Source organism: Epinephelus lanceolatus, chromosome 6, assembly GCF_041903045.1.
Source record: "Epinephelus lanceolatus isolate andai-2023 chromosome 6, ASM4190304v1, whole genome shotgun sequence".
Lineage (NCBI taxonomy): Eukaryota > Metazoa > Chordata > Actinopteri > Perciformes > Serranidae > Epinephelus > Epinephelus lanceolatus.
Genome location: NC_135739.1, coordinates 5,353,650 through 5,375,730, shown reverse-complemented (window position 1 = coordinate 5,375,730; position 22,081 = coordinate 5,353,650). Strand labels below are relative to the sequence as shown.

At 42.2% G+C, this 22,081-nt stretch overlaps 1 protein-coding gene across 2 annotated transcripts in view; it reads left to right on the top strand.

Annotated features, from left to right (window-relative positions):
• Nucleotides 1–507: 507 nt before the first annotated feature.
• The window catches only part of kita (KIT proto-oncogene, receptor tyrosine kinase a), a 32,230-nt gene continuing 10,656 nt past the window's right edge, over nt 508–22,081 (top strand). The window contains exons 1-16 of one of the 2 annotated variants that reach the window (XM_033621078.2): nt 508–883; nt 4,825–5,079; nt 7,767–8,051; nt 8,163–8,302; nt 8,995–9,166; nt 10,472–10,658; nt 11,908–12,023; nt 12,297–12,411; nt 15,006–15,190; nt 18,417–18,523; nt 18,664–18,790; nt 19,346–19,450; nt 19,781–19,891; nt 21,216–21,357; nt 21,524–21,618; nt 21,734–21,864. In XM_033621078.2, the coding sequence (XP_033476969.2) occupies nt 829–883; nt 4,825–5,079; nt 7,767–8,051; nt 8,163–8,302; nt 8,995–9,166; nt 10,472–10,658; nt 11,908–12,023; nt 12,297–12,411; nt 15,006–15,190; nt 18,417–18,523; nt 18,664–18,790; nt 19,346–19,450; nt 19,781–19,891; nt 21,216–21,357; nt 21,524–21,618; nt 21,734–21,864 (2,328 nt within the window). In that variant the 5' untranslated portion in view covers nt 508–828. Of the gene's footprint in view, nt 884–4,824; nt 5,080–7,766; nt 8,052–8,162; nt 8,303–8,973; nt 9,167–10,471; nt 10,659–11,907; nt 12,024–12,296; nt 12,412–15,005; nt 15,191–18,416; nt 18,524–18,663; nt 18,791–19,345; nt 19,451–19,780; nt 19,892–21,215; nt 21,358–21,523; nt 21,619–21,733; nt 21,865–22,081 lie in introns of both variants that reach the window. The other variant, XM_033621077.2, reaches the window with a different exon arrangement.

The window sequence follows — 22,081 nt, the reverse complement described above, 5'->3', positions numbered from 1 at the left end:
ATTTAAAAAAAGGCAATAACTTTGTTAACATGCATCATAAAAAACAGTGGGTGTTTCATAGCCAATGTTAAAATAGGCCAACTCTGAAAGGGTGTGTGTGTATGTGTGTGTGTGTGTGTACCAGTGTTCAAAAAGTGTCATGTGTGGTATCATGAGGCGGCAAAACAGAGGGTCTTATGTGGTTTTCTTGTCTTAATTTAGGATTTTAGCCACAATGGCTTATCTGTTGTGAGATGACATAAATATTAATGAATCATATAAAATCAAATAAAAAATACTGGAGAAACGTTGCTGTAGGCCAATCATCCCCAGAGCTGAAATGTATGTTCTCGGTGTTGGCTGTAAAAGGTTTGTTTTTGATTAAAGGAGGAAAAAGTTAAATGATATACCATAATAAATTAAAAAGACATAAAAACTGGATGCATGTGTCTTTGTCTTGATCTGTCAGTCTGCCTCTGCTCGCTCTTTTCTCTTTCTTTGTCGGGAAGTAGACAACAGGTCCCAAACGCCTCCCTCTCCGTGTGTAGCGTGTCAGTAATAGGCTCCACCACCGGCTCCTATAAACATGTTGTTGACGCCACAGTCAGTCAGAGATACCTGGTCGGCCTGTATCGTCCCCTCTGGCGCGCTCCAGGAGAACAGCATGTTTGCAGATAGGCGACGACTGCTGCTGTTGCGAGCGAGCATCTGTGCCTTTAAAGACTTGTAAGTGCACCTCTATCACAGTCAACTTCCCACAACTCCGACGCGCTCAGCGAGTAGAGTAGAGACACCTTAACCAGAGAGGCACTGGCTCACCTTCACAGCTAGACCCATGGAATAATCACTATGGAATACCACTGGATACTGCTGTCTGTCTTTCTACAGTTAACCTTTCATCCAGGTAAGACTCAGCTTTTGCACTTGATGCGCCACTTTACGCACGCAACTTGTTGCCTTTGTTGAGCACCACGGGGTCGACTACAGGTATTCATCTCCCTTTAGCCCAGCTAGACAAAGATAATCCACACTATAGTGAAGTGAATTGCTCCACTTGTTCCGCATCGTCTTCATGATGCGTTTCTCCACACTTTTCTTTGTTCTGGGAAAGCGGTGCAACGAGATCTGAAGGCTGCTGATAAGACAACCCGAAGTCACTGAAACCCGATGAGGAAAGTGGATACTTTGGCTGATGATCTGGATGCCAGCGCGCTACTTTAATAATTCATGTTTTATTCAGACACCAGAGCGCCATTAACAAAGAAGTAATCAAACAGTAGAGATGAAGTAGGATGCAGAATAATATACTGTGCATGAGCGCGATGCAGAGAGACTTTCTGATCGTGTTGTACTCGATGAACGCGACAGGTTCATGCGGTTTTCCTCCTCGCGCGTAACCGTCATTATGGAAATATATTGGCAACTCCTAATTCCTAGGAAGCGATGCAAACTAGTAACTGGTAGCCTATGCCCAGAGCTGGTTTGCATGCTTATATAATTTAACACCTTTTGTATAAACATTGTTACATGTGTGACTTTAACAGAGCAGTTCTTGAACATTTTTTGTGGTGCTTTTCAAAACATACTGTAACTATTACGGCCTGGCTTCATCTTCAAGATCTGGATTCAGAGGTCACGGTCCATAAACCAGTAATTGGGCTTTTATGGCATTTTAATACCCTTACCAGGTCTCGTTCTGTTGTTTTTATTTGAGGGTTTAATTTAACAGTTGTTAGTCTGCTCTACATGGATCAAATTCAAGTCAACTTTTTTTAAATGTTGCTTGTAGTGCTGAATTTGGGAACTCTTTAGACTTGGCTCGCACATTTATGGGAAGCTGAAGTCGTACACAAGCCATCCTTTGTCGAAACAAGCTGTGAAGTGAAGTGGAGTGTTGCCGTTGCGCTCTTTTGCGCCCTCGGTGCGTCTGCGAGCCTCCCGCAGCTCAGAGCGGCATCAGGTGGGCTCTGTTTTCTGCCCGTATGTATCCATCTGATCGACAGCTTGAGAGTAGGCTATAAGATGCGCTCATGGGAGACCGTTGATGTTCACGCCGTGTCGATGTCATCTGGGTATTTGAATGACTGCCACATCTCCAGGCAGTGTGCACAGGCTCGCCTGTCATGTGATGCAATAGTGCACGCCATGAAGTTTGCCTTGAGCCCGTTTACGCAGGCGACAGACCCAATTAACTTTTAGCGCGTTTTCTTGCGCTCTGTGGTCATTTCATCAATAACCAAATATATGTTTAAATTCTAAAAATAAAACAAAGAACTTGTAGATCCTACTTTTTTTATCTCTTCCCTTCTGTTGATAACCAAACCTTTATGCCTTCACCTCTATTCCGCAGTTGTCAAATATTTACGCATAGGTGCAGAAGCTCTGCAAACACAGGAGCCATTGGAAGCAACAGTCTACAAACAGACCAGTTTCTGCACAATGATACAATCCTGTTTGCTGTCCTGTGATTCTACGTATTCATGCGTTTCTATCATGCCACTACCACTACCACCACCACCATCGCCACCATCGCCACACCCTTTCACGTTTCATGGCTCGTCTGTTGAAGTGAAGGCTATGGGAATGGCAGAGTAACTGTTTCAGACGTGTTTATTTCTTTATTTAATCAAAGGAGAGATGGGAAGATAGTGGGAGCGTCTTAGTCAGCAGCACCTTGTTTCACACCGCTGCTGCTGCAGTCTCACCAGAGGAAGCTGCTGACAGTTTGCCACAGGTGGCTTCAATAGAAAAAGATGCAGTGGGAACAAACATTACTCATTCTTCACTGCCCCCACCTGTTTTCACTTGACCCAGTGGATTGAATCTTTGGCTCTGAAAGCACTCCACAGTACCCATCCTAATGCTACAGACATTTGTTTTATTTTACACCACAGCAGGACCAGACCTAGACTTTTGGGGGCCTGAGGCAGAATTTGATTGGGGGGGAGGGGGGGGGGGGGGGGGGGGGGGCTTATTGTAAGGTGTTGCCACTTCACATGACAGTGAACCGACGTGTGTATGGTAAATAAAAATATTAGTTTAAGCAAATACAACATGTAAAGACTAAAATGGGACCGGCTGCATCAGCAGCAAACAGACTACAGTAAACACACTATTTGTCTTTTACACCCTAAACCTATAAATGGTCATTCTCAGCGCCTTTTGCTCAATCTGGTTAAAGTCTGATGCATGTTTTAATGTTATAGTGTCGGTATAATGGGCTGAACCTCACCCGTCTTCATGTGTAAGATGCCCGAATGAAAAGGATGATACGACTAAAAAGACATAATGCACAAGGAAGCAGATACATTTTTTAAGATGACTAATAATATTGTGCAAAGTCTGCCACAGTGCTGAAATGAGAAAGAAAGACAAAAGGAGCACTGTTTGAATAAAATGTTAACATAAGTTTCCAGTGACAGGGATTTTATTAGGAACCAAAAACATAAGTCAGCATTAGTTTGGAGCACGAGTTTGGAAAGCTATACGCAAGTAGTTTAGTCCAGTTTGTCTTAAATTGATTATTATTACCGTGACCTTTCATATACCAGGGTTTAAGGTACATTGTGCTTGTACTTGTCACTACGTAGGAGGAACTAATGAAGAATTATACCACTCTTTTAAACTGACCTCCAATTGTAATTTATTTAACTTACAGTAAATCATCGGCTGCGAGAATGGCTTGTGGAGATCCGAGTTTGTGTTGGCTTTCGTTCTTGTCCTGTTCATTAATTTTGTTTACCTTATCATAACTAACAACCACAAAACATGATATCTTTGTTTAACCACAGAATTGTTGGAGCTTGTTTTACAGGAACAGTAAATAGCTGACTTAGCCCACTTTAACTATATATTTCCCCCATCTCTGAGCTTATTGTTTTGTCAGTTGTCAATTTTTGTTCAGGGAGTCAAACTTTTTTATCATTATTGTCTCGTATTCATTAAAAAAAAATTCTAGGGGGCCCTCAGTGGTCAGGGGGCCCCAAGCAACAGCTATTGGGTAGAGCTGCCTCTGTAAAGCATGACGGTAAAAGGTTGATTAAAGAATTTTGCTTGTTTATAACATCATTTGGTTTCCTCGGCCCTGTGATTATAGAGATCTGCTCAGATGTCAAGAGGCTGAGGGTTCAATCCCCATCAAGCCTCTTTACCTGCATTATGATGCTAGTCAGAATTAGATGTGCAAGTCTCGTCACTCATATTGTTGCAGTTGGAGTTGCAGATGAAAAATAAGAGTGTTTGTGTTCTCTAAATGATCATAATAATCATAGTTTTGTTACCTCTGCAGCACAAGCCTCGTAAAGAGGGGTCACAAGCGGACCATGCTTTGTTTTAAGATGTCACGAGACATTACTGGTCGGGAACCACTGCTTTAAGATTACAGTTTTTACTTGCACAGTATGTAGGTGTTGTCAGGTTGTTAAGCTGTTGAACAAAAAATCCTCTCAATCAATTTGGAAATGAGAGCCAGTATAAATCCTGTCTTTTGTTTCGAGTCTGGAGGTGGAGCGATCCTGTAGTTTACCTTTGGATCAGGAGCTGTACCTTTAAGCTTGTCTCATGCATGTGAATCTTGTGGGGTTGAACATGGTGACACACAATGACTTCACAGTGGTGGGAAAATGATTCCGCTCATAACTCAACTTTGAGGGTTATCAAGTAATTATCTCTCTCTTCCTCTGAGTGAAGACAAATATCTGCAACATGGCAACAATTATGCGATGATGTCATGATGTTTTCCCTCCAAAGTGTGGTTAAAAAAGTATTTTGTATCATACAAATAACACAAATTGGCTCATCCTGATTTTAGTATGTTTGACATGCAGCTGATTTCCCTTTCTGTAGGCAACACCAAGCCCACCATTACCCCCGCCGGGCCCCACCTTGTTGTCCCGCTCAACACACCCTTCGAGCTGCGTTGCCAGGGCGAGAAGGAGATGCAGTGGCAGCGGGAGGACCGGCCGAAGGTGCGGGGAGAGAAAAAGACCCCTGGGATGTCCATACTGCGCATCCCCAGGGCTCAACCTCTTCACATGGGCCGCTACATCTGCCTGGAGGAGAGCTCCAAGGAGCAAACCTCCATCTACGTATATGTGAAAGGTAAATGGATGCAACTGTCAATGTGCTTTTGGTTATGTGTGTGCGTGAGAGAGAGCTGAAATACAGAGCAGCAGAGTACAGCAGAAAGAAGTATTTTGGCATTTCTCACTGTAGTGACAGGGAGCAGTGTGTGTGGGTGTGCTCACAGAGAAAGGTGTTTGTAACTTTGCCCCGGACAGGTACAGTAGATACTGTAACTATTTACTGAGTGCATGACTGAGTTTTACTGTATTTCCTCCTCTGTGTGACTCCACATCCCCTTGGCCCAGTTCCATCACTGCAGGCTGCCTGGTATCATGTGCTGATCATTCAGTACACAATCACCATGTCCACTGTTAAGACAACAAGCAGTAACTACTTTTTAGATTTACACTCAGATATCGCTTCATGAAAAGATATTTGAATTTGATTAATATCATGAGACAACTCAATTTTCTGTTGAGATAATCGCAGCTGTGTGATCACTTGGGCAGATCAGTCTTTGTGTCTGGTCGTTGTACAAAATTTGAAAAACTAAAAACCAGTAGAATAACTAGATTTAAAGTTGTCGTCCTTACAATTTCAATTCTGGTTGATGTGGTGACACCCGCGGTTACCATGGTAACAACAACTGCAGTTTGATAGGTCCCAGAATTTTAGGGGGGGAGGCAAACATGTCAACAATACAACAGAGGAGCAGCTGGTGTATCTGTGTTACAGTGCAGCCAACCAAAAATGTGGTGTTTTAAACAAACTCACATTGTTTTGTTAAATTACCGTAAAACTTCAATTAAAAGCCGAGCCCCAATTGAACGCGCAGTCTCTTTTACTAGCCCGGTGTGGCTAAATATTTTGACTAATAAACTCCTGTCTTAAATAGACGCCTGGTCTGGTTGCCAAACAGTTCATTTATTTAATAGAAGTTCTTCGGATGTATAAAAGCAGTTGTTGGCTGACTCAAATGATGTGTCCATTACTCGATTACTCTGTAAGTTATTCATATTCCTTAAGTCCGTAAGGCTCCTCAAATCAAAAGAATCAAAAGGGTTTTTCATAAAAAATTAATCCAAGTTGTGAGTGTTGTTTTAACAGGATAAAGTGATGTTGTGTCCGTGTGCTGGGTGCTGTAATCCTCGAGTGCTTAACTCTTTGTCTCTCTGATGCTCTGTCTGTCAGAGCTAGATCAAATGAATGATTCATAATTGATATATAATCTGAAGCTACATTTTTAAACAAGTAATATTCATACTGGTTTCAATAAACAATTTGATTGTAGTTCTTGATCTTTGCTGAGCTTTTGAGTGAAAGGAATTAAAGGCCTGTCCCAAAAATAGGCCTGTTGATTTCAGTGATTAAAGCAAATAATAGCCTGAGCTATTAAAGTTTTATGGTAGCTGTTTTCTTTTGTGGACACATTTAGATGAATGATCATGCTAAGCACAGTTACAAAGTGTTTCTTGGGATTGCTTCACAATAACAGTCATTCCGTGTCCAGTTTGCATTGGTTGTAACGTCATACAGTTCTGATCCAGTTTGAAGAGAGTAAACAGCTAAACAGTGAGGCAGTGAGTGCATTTTCATCCATCTGTTTTTATGCAAATGTACGTTACGAAAACAAATGTTAACTAGTTACCTTTGTCACTGTATTCGTTGCTATCCTTCTTGTCATGTTACCGCCACCTGTAGATCAGTCAAACAGGGTGAAACCACTACAAGGATTGTGTGAGCATGTGTACATGCTTTCATGTGTGACCTTGTTGTGCATGTGACAAACCAAACAGACCACGCATGGAAAAACAGCTCCATAGGGCTACTACAGGTCAAAGACACCACTTTAACTAGACCATAATACTTATACTTATACTTAATACTTAACAAAATAATGCACGGAACAAACATAAATGCTAGATCTCCATAATGTTTTACATATTGTTTTCCACCATTTGAGTTCTGATCATAAGACTGTATAAAAATAATAGACATAGCCACCGTACTGTCACCAATTCATTTGTGGATTCCTATTTTGAAGCCTTGACTTTTGCATTTTGTTTATCCCCATTCAAATTTTTGGAGCCAGAGGTGACCCAAGGATCTGACTCAGACTGTTGTGACACCTCGCAGACAGTCTGTCGCTCAAAGCTGCCACGCCCTCCATTATGTGTAACTTTAAACCCATCAAAATTTCAACTAATGTTATATTAAGAGCCAGCCTCAAGTGGCCATTAGGTGAACCGCATCTCATTGTGCCCTCTTCTTCTGCAATGATTTAATGGCACCTGAGTGAAGCGCCAGCACAACCAACTGTTTTAATCCCTTGTGCATTTTAAGGCAATTTGGATCCAGTACGGGACTGGCGGACCCTGCCACTACAAATGAAATCTACTCTATAAAAACCTAACCAGTAAATGTATATACATTGAATGGCTGTTACAGGAAAAAAATAATACTATAAATAGTATCAAAAATGATGTCTGAGTTCATAATCATTAACAGGTGATGATGTGTGACCAGCCAGCCAATCACACGGTTACACAGAAGCAAGGGCGTCCTAGTAATTCTATGGCAAGAGATCAAAAAACAAAATAGTGTTGGGAAAATAGGGCATGTTAAACAGAGTAGCATTGTTATATCAGCTGTCACTAAACTGAAGCTTCAACAACTCAGTGTGCAGCCCCGCTTACAGCTCTGACGCCTCCATTTTTTGGCAGATCCTGACAATCCCTTCAGAAAATCAATGGTGTTCAAGATTCTCACTCGTGTGGGAGAAAACGCTTCCATCTCCTGCCTGGCAACTGATCCAAGTCTGGACAACCTGCGCCTGGAAACATGTTCCGGTGGAGCTTTGGCCTCTGGTCTCCGGTTCTCTGCAAGCCTGGAGCAAGGCATCATCATCAACAACACACAAAAGGCCTACGAGGGTTGCTATGTGTGCACAGGAAGACTTGGAGAGAAGTTTGTTAGATCACGTGACTACTACCTGACAGTAAAACCAGGTAAAGTGGTATAAATGCATGTGCATTGTTGCTTTAAAAGCTTCCTGACACACACACACACACACACACACACACACGCTGAACATTCAATCACATTTGTTTTCCTTTCAGTTCCTGATGCTCCTCCCGTGATTGAGATGCAGGCAACCGGAAGAGTAATTCTTACCTGGAAGGAGAGTCTCTCCCTCACCTGCAACACCACTAACGTCAATGGAGAGATCACTCTAAATTGGGTCACCCCACCCGGCTCGGTGAGACCATTTTGCCTTTTCTTTTTCTTTGTTGTTGGTGGAACACAAATAGAAAAACTGTACTGAGTGTTGTTTGTTGTCTTGTAAGATTGTGAAGAGTCAGCCCCTGAATGTATGAGCTGTCCTGGGGATTCAATTATTTTCTGAATCCACTGTAAAAACATCTTTATAAGTCTTCTTTTGTGTGAAGGAAATGTTATGACACCAACTGATAACTATGTGGCAGCTACATTGATTATTGACTGAAAAATTATCCCAATTAAGCTGTCAGAACTCATGGACTTTAAGTTTCCCAAACAAGAAAACAAACCCCAGTGACAATCATGTGGAAAATGGCATTCCAGTACACAATCGTACCAATCAAATGAAATGAAACATTTGTTTTTATTATCTTAAATTAAATTATTTAAATCACTTTTCTTTCTACTGTCAAGCTTTCTTGCTCTGTAGTTGGTATCAGTGGTTGTTCTAATGAACGAGAGTAAAAGGGGTCAAAGTTCATACTGTCTAAGCTTCAGGATCTTGGCTGCATAAGCATCATGTGGACTACTGTGTGTCAGTGACTGTGTGTGTGCATGCAGATAGTTGTGTGTCTGTGTCAGTATTTGTGTGCTTGGCGAGGATAGACACGCAGACGGGGTTAATCTCTAGAGATCTCTGGGCGTTGACAGGGTGCCGTCTGGTATCCACAGCAACCAGCAAAGGTTGACAGTTCTTCGCGTATCCTGACGGAGCACTTCACTCATGTGCGCAGTGCCACGTTGCACATTGCAGCGGTCAGGCCTGAAGACGCGGGGAGCTACCTGTGTGAAGCTCAGAATGAAAAGGGGGTCAGCACGCAGTCAGTGCGGCTCGATGTTTATGGTGAGTACATGAAGACATTTACTTTTAGCTAAAGCTGCAGTCGGTAACTTTTGGAGGTATTAATCCAAAGAGTATTTTCTTTCAATCAATTGTTTTGTGTGGAATTTCTTGATATTTAATTTATCTCCTCACAAAAGCACTGACAGCAGCTTTAAGTATTCCAATTTTGAAATTTCTGAAATACACATTTGCCATCTTGCGGAGTTAAATGAGAAGATTGATACCACACCCCATAGGTGTAGATTTCAGGGGGGATACAAGGGACATGTTTACCCCCCAAAACTCACCAGAATGCAAGAAAATCTAAGTGTTTGATGCTCAGAGTTTTCTGGCAGAGGATATCCAATCCCCCTGTTTCTTATGTTTCCCCACTCCAATGTTGAAACAAAATGTACGCCTTTGCCACACACAAATTTGTATGGTAAATATGAAGCTACCCTCAGCAGTCAGTTATGATTGAAAGCAGCTAGCCTGGCTCTGTACAAAGATGTATACAACACATTACAACGTTTCTCCACCCTCTTTCTGTTCATCAGACCACAAATCAGACAAGAATTAGCTAGCTAGACACAGCTGTCCCTCCACCTCGCTCCCCACCACTGTGGACTGCTTCCCTTGGAGGAGAGTGGGCAGTAGCTCTAAGATGGACCATCAGTCAGCAGCTGAAGTGGCTAAAATTTTGCCAGTGCAGACCCCCCAGCCTCAGGGGTCATGGTAGGCTAGTGGTCAGAGGGAGTATAACCATTGTAATGGCAGCAACAGAAAGTTTGCTGATCTAGCATGGAGTCGGGGCAGATCAGACCCCCAAAGCTTGGGTTTGTGCTGGCTGGATTCTGGCTGCAGAAATAGTCATAGTCCCACGTAAAGAAAAAGAGAACTGTTGTTTTCATGCCTCAGCCTGTGTACGGATCAAACAAACATGATATATGGTGTTAATTAGCCTTATAGGTGCTGGTAGGTGGTTACCTTTGGACAGAACCAGGCTGGCTGTTTACCCCCCATTTCCAGGTTTTATGCTAAGTTAAGCTAGCCACCAGCCTTATGTTTAACAGTCAGATATTAGAGAGGTGTTGATCTTCCCATCTTACTTCGCAAGTAAGTGTATTTCCCAGACTTTTCCTTTGCATGTATAAACTGTATGTGGGGTGATTCTTGTGTGTCGTCTTTTTGGACTGTGAGGTCTTCATATGCATGTTTGTGACTTGCCTGTAAGTCTCCGGAACAGCACCACCTACTTTTACTTCAATAAATATAGAATACATTTTACTTCTGCAAATCCTAAGACCTCATTTCCTGATTTTTCAGAGAAAGGCTTCATCAACTCAGCACCCACAATGAACGAAACCATCCATGTCCGTTCAGGCGAGAGTTTGACCCTAAATGTTGACATGGAGGCTTATCCGAAGCCGCACTCTTTCTCCTGGAGCTTCATGGGCCACGAGCTGAAGAACACAACCGACCATGTCATCACCATGCGAAGCCATGAATACAAGTGAGACAACACAGAAACACACACACTCGCTTTAAGTGCCTCAGTTTTGCCACATAGATGAAAATGTTCATTACCCTCTTTGAGTGGAATTTCACACCCTTGGTTTGACTGCAGGCCAGTGGAGGTGCTGATGTAACAGCGGCACTTGTCACAGCTCCATGAGAAATACAGCTGGAAACAAACAAAAAAGAAAACGCTTTGGGGTTTCTAGTGAAACAGGAACTGTCAGAATATAAATGGCTTTCACAGGAAAAGAAAGCATGAAATATCTGCAGAATTACCTCTGTGCTGCAGCTAGAAATATTACATAATATTATCCAAGGCTGCATGTTACGCATAATGGATTTTAGCTCGCATTTCATGGGGTTGTTACAAACATTTCTTTTGATAGGGGGAGGATAGGACATGACCTTTAAGCCGCTACTGGTTGTGACTCCCTTAAGTAAATCGTAAATGAGGGAACAGTTGTTTTTTTTTTTTTTACAATGTTACAGGGACAGTTCATCCCCAAATCAAAAATACATATTATTCCCCTTTACGTTAAGTGTTATTTACAGAACGACACCCACCAACTGTATCACTGTGCAGAAGGAAGTGTGCATCTACTGCTAGCTCACCTAACACTCACTGAGCTAGCTAACTTTACAGCTCAGCCGTGGATGACGCCATTAATGTTTACATCCCTTTACTGTCACGATCACAAGCCTCTCATCCATGAGTAGATGCACTCTTCCTTCAGAGCGGGGATAAAGTCGGCGGGTGTAGTAGAATATAGTTCCTACAAGGTCTGTGGATTATCTTGAGTAACCAGGTCATGATTTTGGGAAAAATCAGCAGTTAAGTTTCTTAAATGTATTTCTTTGTGCTTTGAGCACCACAAGCCAAGTGCCATCTAGTTGCATTATAGTGGAGTGAAGGCAGACATCTCTACACGCAACAACTCACACCAAGAACAATCTCAATCAATATAAAAAGAGATGTCTACAGTAGACTTGAGAATAATTGAAAGCAGCATGATTTGCATGTGCATACTGTCAGTGAACTGCATAACAGAGCAGGAGACTAACACAAGACTGGTTATAATCTAAAATGCAAATTTCAGAACATTTCAAGGCAGCATGATGAAAGAGAATCTGCTTTTTTCTGTTTATGCACTAATGAAGCATTAAAAACATCTTACCTAATGATTCTTAGCTAATGAACATTGATAAGTGCACTCATGCTGAAAATGTAATGTCTTTATGTTCAGGTACAGCTTTGAGCTGAGGCTGGTGCGACTGAAAATGTCAGAGGGTGGAGTTTACACCTTTCAAGCCTCCAACGGTGACGCTTCAGTAAACCACACATTCACCATCTTTGTGATCAGTAAGTTGTAATTAGATTTCTTCAAAGGTTTTTTGTTCCCTTAAGCCACATAATGGATTCTAGTACTCCACATTGCATTAATCTTCAGGAGCTGACGTGTGGAAATGGGTTTGACCTTTGTCTTTGTGTGAAATTAGGTCTTGCTCTTTACCTCGGGCCCACCCTGTGTCGTTCATATCTCGCTTAGGTTCAGTGCAATTAGATGTGAAAGTCTCTCCAGCTTGTCATAAATATCTTACTTGACATATTCTCACATTAACCTCTGTTTGTTAGGTAAACCTGAGATTGTATCTCATGAGGGCCCAGTGGACGGACAGGTACGCTGTGTGGCGGAGGGGTTCCCTGCCCCGCAGATCACCTGGTACTACTGTGAGCAGCCCTACGCCAGGTGAGATTTTGTGAAAACCTTTTTACTCAGTCAGCGTCTGACTGTCAGTGATTGTGTGCTACATGACCACTCAATTTTCCTCCTCGGTTCGGGGTGTTCACATGAAAGATTTGTTTGTTTCTGAATTCGTTTGAGCTTCACTCACTGGTTTGCAGCGGGCGGGGGCAGGAAAGAAAATAATGATATCATACATCCCTGCACCAATCAGAATTTAGTCATGAGTGGGGTTACTTGCAGATGCCTCCAGGCTATTATCAGTCAAATCAGGTCAATGATAACCACACCTTCATAAAGTAACTAGATTATTCTTTTTAAACTGTTTTAACTGTTGCTTTTATTAGCAATAAATATTTAATATTATAGAGAAAGACTTATTTAGCAAACAACTTAACGTTGAGGAGAAAAGTAGATATAGTCCTGTCCACCAGTTTCAAACTTTATCTACACCAATTAATTTTTACTGATAAAAGTTTCTCTTGATCTTGCAGTGAGTGGGGCTATGCTGGGAAATGTGATGCCATATGTCTCTGCACCAATCAGAATTTAGTGATGGCATCTGTGGGGTTATTTGCTCATGCCTCCAGGCCATTGTCAGTTAAGTTAGGCCAATAATAACCACACCCTCACAGTCCTGATGAGTTTGCGTGATAACATTTGATAAAAAAATAGCTAAAGATTAGCAATGCAAATTGTTACTTATAATGAATGTTCAGTGTCACGGAGAAAAACCTAATATTTAAATGTTTTATTTGAGTAGCTTAAAAGGTCCAGTGTGCAAGATTTAGGGAGATTTGGTGGCATCTAGCGGCGAGGATTGCAAATAAAAAGCAGCTGAAACTTCTCCTGGACAGTATTCCTTTAGTGTTTGTTGCTCAGGAGGTTTTCACCAGGAGCCGAAGTATCCGCTGAGATCTCTTTCTCGCCAAAATAAACAGACCAGGTGATTAAAATCATTAACACTGAATAAAACAGCTTCACGATACAAATCAGTGTTTCTCTGACACTGTTTGGCACGTCGCAGATGAGCACCTGCTTAAGTGTGCTCACTTCTTTTTCTGATGACTTAAGATCTAGACGTTCAGGAGGTTTTTACCAGGAGCCGAATTATCCACAGAGGTCTCTCCCTCTCCAAAACAAACGGACCTGCTGATTTAAACCAGTAAAAACACTGAATAAAGCAGTTTCAAATTAAAAATTAGTGTTTTTTCCCCACACTCTTGTCTTGGAGGGGCTGCTAACTATGTTAACTATGAAAACACAAATGGGCCTGTTTAGAGCCAGTGTTTGGTTTGTCCATTTAGGGCTACTGTAGAAACATTAGGGTGCAACATGGTGATCACTGTGGACAAGGTCCCACTCTCTATGTAGATATATACAGCGAGGTTGGTGAAATGATTCTTATTTTTAGGTGACTATACACTACAGAAAACATATTTATTAGATTCCATTTCTGCCATTATGACCCCAACATCCTACACACTGGATCTTTACGAAAAGGAGATATGGTTTATCTTCCAATCCAGAACTTAATCTACATTTCTGCATATTTATTGGTTAAAGTTTCCCTCAACTTTTAAGAAAGACTGGTCATCAAACTGACTAAACAGAAGAAAAACTGTCAAACCAAAATCCAAAGCATTATATGTTACTAAACAAACATGCTTCCAACTAATTGATCTGTTTGCTAACATATGTCATGGCTTTCTGAATGGGAGTGACGGGTCTGTGTGTTCAACCATAGATACAAGGTGAAACTCCGTGGGTGATCAGCCACCACCCATTCATTGCAAAGCACCCGCCCACCATTTCAGATCTGCACTTTATCTGTAGTATTACATTCAAACACTTGCAAAACTCTCATGACGTGCATCTCGAGGGTCCTTAAGGTCACACTAAAGACACACTGGACAGGGTCAGGACTGATGATGACGGTGGAATGTGGGATTGTTGGATTTGACGTGGGCTGACTTGTGATTGGTTGACAGTGTTAAGATGGGCCTCATGTGACTGGGGATTGGAAAGAATTGACTTGTGATTGGTAGGGACTTGGCACGTCTGCCTGGATACTACTGGACACGTCTCATCTCGTGTCAAACATAAAGTGTGTTGAAGGAGGAGCACCTGGTTGCTATAGTGACACCAATCCCAAGCAGCACAGGACGTGAATCACAAGTGCTTATCCAAACTTTATCCAGTAATTTTTTAATTATAATCAAATCCACTTAATACTAATTACATATAAGCACGCAAATGTACTGTATGTACAGAAAGATAAAGAAACGTGACCTGAATGAGCGTGTGACCAGAGGGCACTCAGACATCAGCAGCTTTTCTTTATGCTGCAGCGCTGTGAATTATGGAACCCTGGGTAACCTTTTACACATTTCACCTATATTTCATGAGCTCAGGAGGAATTCCCCACTATTGTTGTGACTTCTGCCAGACGTTCAGACATACAGTGTAGAGTGTTGTGTAAAGTTTTATATCGCACAGATGTTAAAGACTCAGGTAACTAGGAATGCATGTCTTGCAGAGACGAAGGGGAGAGATGCCTGAGTGAGCCACGTCAACAACATGTAATCTTTTGCTTTCAGGTGCTCTCAACAGGTGAATGCCACCCAGGAGGAGCACAATGTCATCACCGTCACACTCTTCAGCCCCATGTTTGGGAAGACGGAGGTGGAGAGTCGGGTGAACGTGAGCAGGGGACGGTTCAGTACTCTGGAATGTGTGGCCACGGTGGAGGGGGAGCAGGCCTACACGCTCTTTTCCATCAGCGGTGAGTTGATCTCACATACACGCACGCTCACGTCAGATGCAGTTCATGCATGGGCAGATGATGAGGCAATGGGTCCCTGGGCACAGATAGGTGCCAGACAAACAGACTGTGGTGGTTATGCATCTCTTTGTGGTCATTTTATTTCTCCTTGTGGTTGTTTTGTGTCTCTTTGTGGTTGTTTTGCCTATTTTTGGAGATATTTTCTTTCTCTTTGCAGTTCCTTTACATCTCTCTGTGGTCTTTTTGTGTCACTTTGTGGTCATTTTGAATCCCTTTCTGATAGATATGTGTTAATATTTGCCCCCCCTGGTATTCACCTTCAAAATGCCACCAAGACACTTTGGGCCCCTAGGCTTGTGCCTGTAGACCCATTCAGTAATCCATCCACACAGTTCAGAAGGGGTCATGTGATACTGACGGGGGCGCCTGTCAGTCTCATGTTTTGTTGCTGATTTGATGTAATCCTCTGCATGTCCTCACCTTCAGATTAGAACTAAGCACAACAGAGTCAACACTACAAGAGAGGACATACAGACATGAAAATCTCCCTTTTTTCAGATTGCAAATCTTTGTCCACCTGATGTTAGTTTCATTCGAAATTCCTTGAGTAATCTCAGTGGCGTTAAAAAGTCTGACTCCTTGTCCTGTGCACTAAAAAACAAAGTTATCGTAGCAGTTCTGTAAGCCCCACATTGGACTTAATCCTCAACTCAAAATATTTACTACAAGCATGATTTTGGCGAGGATTAACCCATAATTGTGGTCTTACAAATAGAGGTTGGTCGTCTACAATCTGTTAGGTAAACATAAGCAAGGGGAGATACCTCAAACATGATTGGCCACGATACGATGTCACATACAGATAGGAATAAGCTGTAGTCCATTGTTTACTTTATGACTCCAAATCCGCTCTGTTGTAACGGCTTCCCCATCTGCTGCACAATGTCCTCAAAGCAGTGTCGGTGCAGGAATTGAAAGTACAGCGAAGTTGTCCCTGCCTGAGCCTGGAAACCTGGGTTTATGCAGGACACGGGGGGCTAACTGTGGCTACAGCGGGTATGTGGGCGAGCATTATGAGGGAGGAGAGTGTTTGTGGCCAGGCAGGACAGGCCTTTGGAGCGTGTGCCCAGGATTTTTGCGCTTCACAGAGTAACAGCAGACCAGGCGGAGGCGCTGAGAGTGTGGAGCGCAGTGGGAGTCCTGGCGGTGCTGGGCATTCTGGGGCTGTGGGAGGCTTGGAGGTGTCAGTGAGCTGCGGCACAGAATACACAGAGCTTTAGAAACCACTGACAGGTTTACAGGGGATTAGTTCCTGCAGACTCTGCATTCTCAGATTTGAAGTGGAGAGAAAGCTTCTTATCTCTAAAGAGCTTATTACACCCCACTGTACAGAGGAGCAAAACAATAAGACACCACAAACAGCCAGACACAAAGGAACAGAACACTGATTATATGTAATTACTCACAGCCACAGCTGTAAAAGCAACAGAAATACAGAAAAATACTGTATGATCGAAACAGATTTCAAACAGTCAGTACAAAATAAAGTGCAAAATTTGCAAACACAGAAAAAAAGCATAGAACGCTAGTATGTTTACACATATAATTGGATTAGTTCGCTGTGATTTGACCAAAGTGAGCTTCACTGTGACTTAGCCCTCTGTGGCTTACCATAATGCCCCTTTGCAATGTCATTTAGAGTGTAAACACGGCAAACCATTAAAAGAATCACTGATTGACTCTATTACCACGGCTGTCAATGTACCCTCAACGGTCCGTATGATATCTAACGAATAAGCACCCCACAAATGACGTTATGTACTTAACGTAGAGTTAGATACTTAAATTGTACGAAGGTTAGGTTTAGGCAAAAAAAAAAAAGAAAAAGAAAAAATGGTGATGGCATACATTAAAAGAACTCTCATGCTAAGTGACCTAGTTCGCTACTACAAACCTATGCAATGTATCGTCACACAATAATTTGAATGATATTACAAAACGCACATACAACACTTCATATGATATCTTACAAATTAGAATGACGTTACATACTTAATGTAGTTATGTACTTAATGTGTATGTAGGTTAGGTTTAGGCAAAAGAAAAAAAATGGTGACGACATATGTTAAAAGAACTCTATCTCTAATACTACGTGACCTAGCTAGCTAGCTAGCTACTACGACAAAGGTTAGGTTTAGGCAATTTAAATTTCTTTAGGTGTTTTAAGGTTTCGGCAAGTAAACTTCCATAAGTAAAGTTTAGGTAAAGAAACATGGTGATGATGTACGTTAAAAGAACTCTTACTTTAAGTTACCTAGCTCGCTAGCTACTATGACAAACCTACGCAACGTATCGTCTTACAACGGTTTGTAAGATATCTTACAAAAATGCAAATACAACCGTTTTATGACATCTACCAAATTAGCGCCCAACGAATTATGTTGTCATGATATGTAGGCTACATAACGTAAAGTTACATAGATTGGGTTTAGGAGAAGAAACATGGTGACAATGTAAGTTAAAGGTACTCTAACTCTCTCGGTTACCTGGCTAGTTAGCTAGACAGTATGACAAACCTATGCTAGTTATCGTCTTACAGCTGCATATGCACATTATGTCAGCTTCTAACGTAAAGTTACGCAGGTTAGGTTCAGGAAAAGAAACATGGTGACAACATACCTTAAAAGGACTCTAACTCTTCGACTAATTAACCTTGCTAGCTGGTGTGGGTGATACAGATGTAGTTCACTGAGCAGTCCCACACAAAACTTAACAGTGCTACAAACCTACGCAACATATTCTCTTACAACAGTTCGTATGTTATCTAATGAAAGAGCACATCAGGAATGGCATTGTTACGTTACGTACTTCATATAAAGTTAGGTAGGTTAAATTTAGAAAAACTCAAAGTTCATTTGGTTTCACATAGTTTCCAACACCATCTCCCTGGGAAAGTCCTGTGTTTTGTGATGCATCCATCACCCCAGCCTACCTGCTTACATGGACTTTCGGTCTTACTTCCTTTTTTTACTCATGTCAGTGTATGGTCACGTGAACGCAACCTTGCCCATTACCTGGGTTATACACACACATTACTGGCTCATGATTACATGGGTTAGCTTATACAAATTGCGATGCATTACTTTATGTAGGTTTACGTACAAACAGGGCATGATAACAGGCTGCTGCACTTGTATCTAAAATGATAATTTCTGTCTCCCTGCAGAGAGAACTGTTCCCCATGATCTATTCACCCCACTGCTAATTGGCTCTGTATCAGCAGCAGGCATCCTCTGTCTCGTCCTCATCATGCTGTTCTACAAGTACATGCAGGTAAGACAGCTCTGCACTTTTCCCACATGGCACACCCTCTTCTATCTAATTTTGAGACAAGAGTCAATCAGTAGACTAAAGCATGTCAAAACCACATAAGTTCATTTGTAAATTGATGTTTTTTTCTGCGTTCGTGCCAGAAACCCAAATACCAGATACAGTGGAAAGTCATCGAAGGCATCCATGGAAACAACTATGTTTACATTGACCCCACCCAGCTACCATACGATCACCAGTGGGAGTTTCCTCGAAACAACTTGCGATTTGGTGAGCCTCCAGCACTCCTTTCTCACAATTATCTGCAGCGTGATCTGCGATGAGGCCTCCATAATTTAGTTAATCTGTCATTTCTGACACCGTAGTGTACGTCCTGGTTTTTATGTCTGGGTGTAAATCACCCTCTGAGCACAGTGATGTGGAGATAAATGAAGGCTTTTGTCAGTAACAGTCTCAGTAATAATGCCTAACAGTGCAGTCGGCATGACATCACCGCTGCCCCCCTCAGGCTACTTCATGCTGATTGACAAACTCTGTTTTTTGTGTATGGTCACAGCATCAAGGTTTTAGCCATGTCCATGGTCACTAACCAGTTTCACAGCTCATTAATGATGTAACCTCACTCCCTCACTGCAAACATGATATTGTTGACATATTGTGGGTGTTGTTTTTAACAAACCTCCTTAAACAGGATCCTGCGTGTCCTGGTGCCTACGTACACAGCCCCGGGGCTAAAACTGGTGTTGTCCTAGGAACGCTGGCACAGGGCCAGTTTGTGGGAGGGAAACAGGATGGGGAATAACAGTTTTGTCTTCTTGTCTACAGGGAAGACTCTGGGATCTGGTGCATTTGGGAAAGTGGTGGAAGCCACTGCATATGGACTCTCGAAAGCAGATTCAGTCATGACGGTGGCTGTGAAAATGCTCAAATGTAAGCACTGTTAACACACATGCAAATGAAGTGGAGCAAGCACAGCGTGGCTATTTGTGACTCTATGACAAATGTGCATGCTAGCTTTTGAAGTAGTGATGAATGAATAACTTTGCTGCAGGTGTTCAGAGAAATACAGCAATTATGTGGATAATTTTATTTGGTGACTTGCACACTGCTGCCAAATTGAAAATATTTAACAGGCACCTTTTTATTTTAATTAGCCTCCAGCGCCGCTCTCTCTTTTTTAATCCTGCAAATACAAGATCAAGATATGTCATCACTGTTTGACTGATTTGACTCTGATTATCTTCCTTCTCATTCCCACAGCCAGCGCTCATGCAACAGAGAAGGAGGCACTGATGTCAGAGCTGAAAGTCCTCAGCTACTTGGGAAACCACATGAATATTGTCAACCTGCTGGGAGCCTGCACTGTTGGAGGTGCGTCATCCATGTTGTCCTGTATTATCATTTAAAGGTTCTTTGCGCGACACTCAGAGTGTTAATATAACAGCAAACAACTATTTGCTGTGTTAAGATAAAGTGGAGTATTGGCATCCTGGGCAAAGAATGAAGTCATGCTCTGTGTGTTATAATCTGATCTTCTTTGTGGTCAGTTGTGGTAAGGCAGTCCTCCTGAGCACGCCTGTTAGTGCACGTGTGTGTCCCACCGACGTATCCTCGTACAACAGCTTATACGATATCTTACAGACAGGCACATTCAGCAGTTCATATGATATCAAATAAGTTAATGCTCCATGAAAGATACAAAATGTAAAGTTAAGAACTTAATATAAAGTTACAAAGGTTAGGTTTAGGCAAGTTAAGTTATGGAGCGACACCTGTGAGCTAGTTCAGGCAGTCAACTCGAGCTGCACTGATTCATACACACACGTCATACATCACTCTCCATATGGCATCTACAAAACACACCCTCCCAGTTTGGCGTGTATTTAAGCTGCAAAATCTTCCCAGCTCTCCCTTTGCCTTATCAATGCTACTGCTGTCCTACATCAGTACTGCTGCTCGCTCTTTCAGCCCCACCTCCACCTCAGCATGCACCTGCAGGCTCCGGCTAAGGCGGAAATATTTAATCAGAGGCCGGAGTCTATATGCCAAACTCCGGCTATGTTCTGCTGGTGAAATAAATATTAAAGACATGAGTTGTCCTACTGAAATGTAGCTTAGGTTGAGGCAAGTAAAGTTAGGTATGTTAAGTATAGGAAAAGAAACACAGTTGGGCATCATAATGTTACATATTGGTGCATTGGTTATGTGATGCAGCCTCTCGATAACATTTATCATACACAAATTACTGGCTCATGATTACATGCATTAAATACAATTTGCGGTGCATTAGTTTTCATAGTATACGTACAAACAGTGTATAAGACGGAACCACGCTGAAGCATAGCCTCCACCCTCTAGTTCTCCCCAATCAACACTGATCTATGTCAGCAATGCTGCTGTTGTTTAGCACTGTTAATGGAATTAGCACTGTCAGCTGCTTGCCATCAGCTCAGCCCCATCTATGTTGAGCACCGTGACCAGACAACTCATACACTCTTAATTTCCCAAAGAGCCCCTTTAAGACTGTGGATTGAAACTGTAAACGTTAGAGAATGTTGACAGAATTTAAAGAGATTAATTCTGTTTGCCGTCACCGTAGAGCTTTATTTCACCTAGTTACTCAGCCTTTTTACAAAAGCTGTGAGTCATGTATGTTGACAGATCATGATCATGAGGCACATTTCTTTGTCTGCAGGCCCTACACTGGTGATCACAGAGTACTGCTGCTTTGGAGACCTCCTTAACTTTCTACGCAGAAAGAGGGAATCCTTCATCTGCTATAAGCTCGAGGAAGACAGCTACTACCGCAACGTCATGCCGCAGAGAGACGCTGCTGGGTCAGGTTCTTTTTTGTGTATGAAGAGTGGTATATTGTGTGTGTAGGAGAAAAGAGTACTAGTATTTACTATCCAGAACGTGCGTAGGAGGAGGGTATTTGGACAGCAGCGTGTCTTTGTGTGGCTGTGCTCAGCTGAGACCAGACTGCTCCTTTCCTCTTCACAGTGACAGCTTGAACGGCTACATGACCATGAGGCCTTCTGCTGCTGGCAACCTGCCGTCCAGCTCATCCTCCGAGAAGAGACGCTCGCTACGCAAAGGCAAGCAAGCCAGCCATTCATCAAATATCTCAGTCTTAAAATACACAGAGAAGCAGTTGAAGTAAGACTCATACCATGTCAGAAAAATAATATCTATCCTGTTTTGTCCTCTCAGGCGGCTCCTACTTTGAAGCAGATGCAGAGAGTGAGTTGTTTGACGAGGACGGTCTGTCTCTAGACACTGAAGACCTTCTCAGCTTCTCACATCAAGTGGCCAAAGGCATGGAGTTCTTAGCCTCCAAAAATGTGAGCATCGCATATCAATCATATCTTGGTTTTGGATGATAGATATTATTTCTATCGATGATATCAGAGCATGAATCATGTTTCCACGGCTAGTAAACGGATCTAAAATGCTTATTGGAGCATGCTGTTGAAAGATTTATTAGCTGTGGAGGCAAGATACTGTTGTCAGTGAGCTCATGTATCAGTGTCAGTGGTTGCGTGTTACACATTCAAGTGT